This window comes from Carya illinoinensis, chromosome 15 (genome assembly GCF_018687715.1).
Source record: "Carya illinoinensis cultivar Pawnee chromosome 15, C.illinoinensisPawnee_v1, whole genome shotgun sequence".
NCBI classification, from domain to species: Eukaryota; Viridiplantae; Streptophyta; class Magnoliopsida; order Fagales; family Juglandaceae; genus Carya; species Carya illinoinensis.
This window is the reverse complement of record NC_056766.1, coordinates 2,553,695-2,557,009: the sequence shown is the minus strand read 5'-3', so window position 1 is coordinate 2,557,009 and position 3,315 is coordinate 2,553,695. Positions and strand designations below refer to the sequence as shown.

At 43.5% G+C, this 3,315-nt stretch overlaps 1 protein-coding gene across 1 annotated transcript; it reads left to right on the top strand.

Annotated features, from left to right (window-relative positions):
• The first annotated feature begins 843 nt into the window (after window positions 1–843).
• LOC122296065 (G-type lectin S-receptor-like serine/threonine-protein kinase LECRK1) lies at window positions 844–2,734 on the top strand. Its single transcript, XM_043105466.1, has 2 exons — window positions 844–924; window positions 1,607–2,734. The coding sequence occupies exons 1-2, from the start codon at window positions 844–846 to the stop codon at window positions 2,732–2,734; spliced, it is 1,209 nt and encodes a 402-aa protein (XP_042961400.1).
• Window positions 2,735–3,315: the final 581 nt, after the last annotated feature.

Genomic DNA, 3,315 nt, shown 5'->3' with positions numbered 1-3,315 from the left:
TTCCAGAAATGTAACAGAGGAGGTGTCAAGTCAAAGACGTTGGTCAGACGGTTTGATGCTCTTAATTGCAATTTAGATTGTAAATCCATCAAAAGACTTCAACTACTCTGGATGAAATCTAGATTTTCCAGTACACATAAATTGAAGATCAAATTGACCGGAATTCTTGGAAAGAATCCCGATGTTTGCTAATTTGTTTATTCAGTGCTGCTACATACAGGCACAATTTTGTGCCTGTATGCGCACCCTGACTGATGTGGCAATGCATACTTATTTTATTATTGTTTCAAAAAATATGTAATGGGATGTATTGGTAATTTCAACTCCCCTCTTATCATCGTTCAAACTTCCAAACTAGTAAAGTAGTCCTACGCTAAACCTGCAACCCAGCAGCAAACCTTTTCTTCACCATCTCTCTCTCTCTCTCTCTCTCTCTCTCTCTCTCTCTCTCTCTCTCTCTCTCTCTCTCTCTCTCTCTCTCTCTCTCTCTCTCTCTCTCTCTCTCTCTCGTGCCATACCCAAACCTTTCGAACAGGTTGAATAAACTTCTTCTTACACTGCACACAAACAGACAGTCTATATCTCTAAGAATGATCCAATTGGACCAAAATTTGTAGAGAATGAAAAAACCAAAATTTGTAGAGAAGGGGGGGAAAAAAAAAGAGAAGAAGAAAATAAAGATAGAATTGGAAGGACGGGAGAAAGGGAGAATTACGGAGTTGTAAGTAAACTGTTTGGGGAGCTTTCGGTGGTTAAAGTTTTGATTTTGGGATTGTTTTAGGGTAAAGTTTCGTGGGTAATGTTTAGTTTCGCCAAACAATCCATCAATTTGAGGATTTGAGAATGTTGAGTGAATTGGGAAGGAGACCGATGCTTGGAGGTAACGAAGGATCGATTGGGGATGAGTTCGAGAAGGAGATAACTGTTGCTCTGAGAGCAGCATAGTCGGTAAGATGCTGATGATCTCGAACGTGAGCTTAACGTGTATAGAAGTGGACCTGCTCCTCCAATTGTGGAGGGTTTATTGAGTGCCGTTGGTGGGTTGTTTGGCGATGGTGGTGTTGCTGTTGTTGGCGACAGTAATGGAGGCGATAGCGCCTTTTCGGATTTTTTGAAAGAGAATGGAAATGGGTTTGAGTCCGTGGAGGATGAGGGAGGAATTAAAAACGCACCGTTTAAACTATTAAAGGAGTGGAGGCATTCGGACTCAACGTGAAACGCACAGTTTCATTTAATCCAAATGGTGCATTTCAACTCCACGTAGGACGTCGTCCGCGGGCCTTCCCCAATGTGCTTGCATTTAGAGTTTTTCTTGTTTATTTAACTGAGGAGTTGGATCAAAAGACTAGCTCGGAGCAAGAAGACTCGTACTTTGCAACGAGATTGCCGTTCTCTTATATGTTTGTTTCCCACCTAATTCTAGTGCTAGTTTCATATCCAGAATCTTTCTTAGAAAAAGAAAGAAGGATAGAAAAAGAAAATCTGTTCTATCTGCATCTAAGCAGCAGAACCAGAATTTTCATTCATCCCAAAAAAGCAATAATGGTTGCGATATTTCTCTCTTCTCTTTTAATTGTTCAATTCGCTGTTGCAATTGCTCAACAAGGAAATCCCAACATTAGCCTGGGCTCTTCCCTCTCTCCAATCAGGTTCTGGCCAATTTGCTTTTGGCTTCTATGAGGAAGATGATGGCTTTGCCATACGCATCTGGTTGGAAACAATTCAGCAAAAAACAGTCGTATGGACTGCGAACCGGGACAAACTTCCGCTTCCCAAAGATGTCACATTGCATCTCACAAATGATGGCAGATTTGTCTTGGAAAAAGAACAAGGCCAACAAACTGCTCTAGCTAATCCTCTGCAGCCCGCTAACTCTGCTTCCATGCTCGATACCGGAAACTTTGTCCTTTACAATTCAGACTCAGCCATCATATGGCAGACTTTTGATTCTCCAACAGACACTATTTTACCTGGTCAACCTCTCTTCAAGGGGAACGAGCTTATCTCCAACATCAATGAGACAAGTCACGCAAGTGGAAACTTTCAACTGACAATGCAAGAGGATGGAAACCTGGTGCAATACCCATCGTACATTCCACGTAAATCAGAGTATGCTTACTGGGCTTCAAACACACGCTTATCTGGAGAGTCTCTCTCTCTTGATGGTAATGGTCAGCTTTTCATACTTAATTCTGCTGGCTTCAATATCAAGAATTTAACCGGCCAAGGAAACACCGCTCATAATTTTTCTTTATATCGTTTGACATTGGATTTTGACGGAATATTGCGGTTATATTCTCATGGCTTGAATCAAGATGATGATGATTGGTCAATTGAATGGTCCCCTTCAAGCAGTAATTGTGATCCGACTGGTCTCTGTGGCCTAAATGCTTATTGTACCGTACAGGAACAGAAAGCTGTATGCACATGCCTTCCTGGTTTTGATTTCTTAGACCGAGGACAACATAATTTGGGCTGCAAGAGAAATTCCGTCACAGATGGTTGCACGAGCAAGAACGGAGAAACAGTTTATACTCTTCAGGAATTGGAAAGTGTTGAATGGGAAGACAACCCCTATTCTACTTTGTCATTGACCAAAACTAATTGTAGAGAGAACTGCTTGAAAGACTGCGAATGTGTAGCCGCGCTATTCAAAGATGAGGAGTGCAGAAAACAGAAGTTTCCGCTAAGATTCGGGAGAGAAGGACAAGGTAATTCTGGTACTACCTGTTGAGGAATGTGGAGTCTGGTCCACACCGCTCGAGCGGAGGCATTGGCCGCTCGAGCGAAGTCAGGCAGAGTCGAACGCTCGATGTTGGCTCGACAGTGAGCTCGAGCAGGAGGAGTTCGCTCGAGCGGAGGCATTGGCCGCTCGAGCGAAATCAGGCAGAGTCGAACGCTCGACGTCAGCTCGACAGTGGGCTCGAGCGGGATGCGGAAGGGAAGTTCGCTCGACGCGCGCTCGACACGCCGCTCGAGCGAACATACGATTTAGGGATTCCGCCGTTTGAACTATAAATATGATTTTTGCCTCTTTTGTCTGCAACAGAGCAGCTACGAAAACACTGTGGATGAACAGTGTTGTGACCCATCTTGTAGTGTGATTCCTCAATAATAAAATCCTCTGCAGCTCCCGTGGACGTAGGCAATTTGCCGAACCACGTACATCTTGTGTCGTGTGTGATTGCGTGTGTGATCGTTTTCTCATTCGGTGTTATATTTCAATTCATTGTCATCGTTTTTTCACAACAATTGGTATCAAGAGCCAAGGTTCGGGTCTGAGGAGAAACGATGGCTGGAGATGAATTGAAGGTA

What these genes read in the sequence shown, in the direction of transcription:
- LOC122296065 (XM_043105466.1), top strand. Translation starts at nt 844, where the DNA reads ATGTTGAGTGAATTGGGAAGGAGACCGATGCTTGGAGGTAACGAAGGA. An exon ending in AGTTCGAGAAGGAGATAACT is followed by an intron (nt 925 to 1,606) that starts GTTGCTCTGAGA and finishes TTGCTCAACAAG; the next exon opens with GAAATCCCAACATTAGCCTG.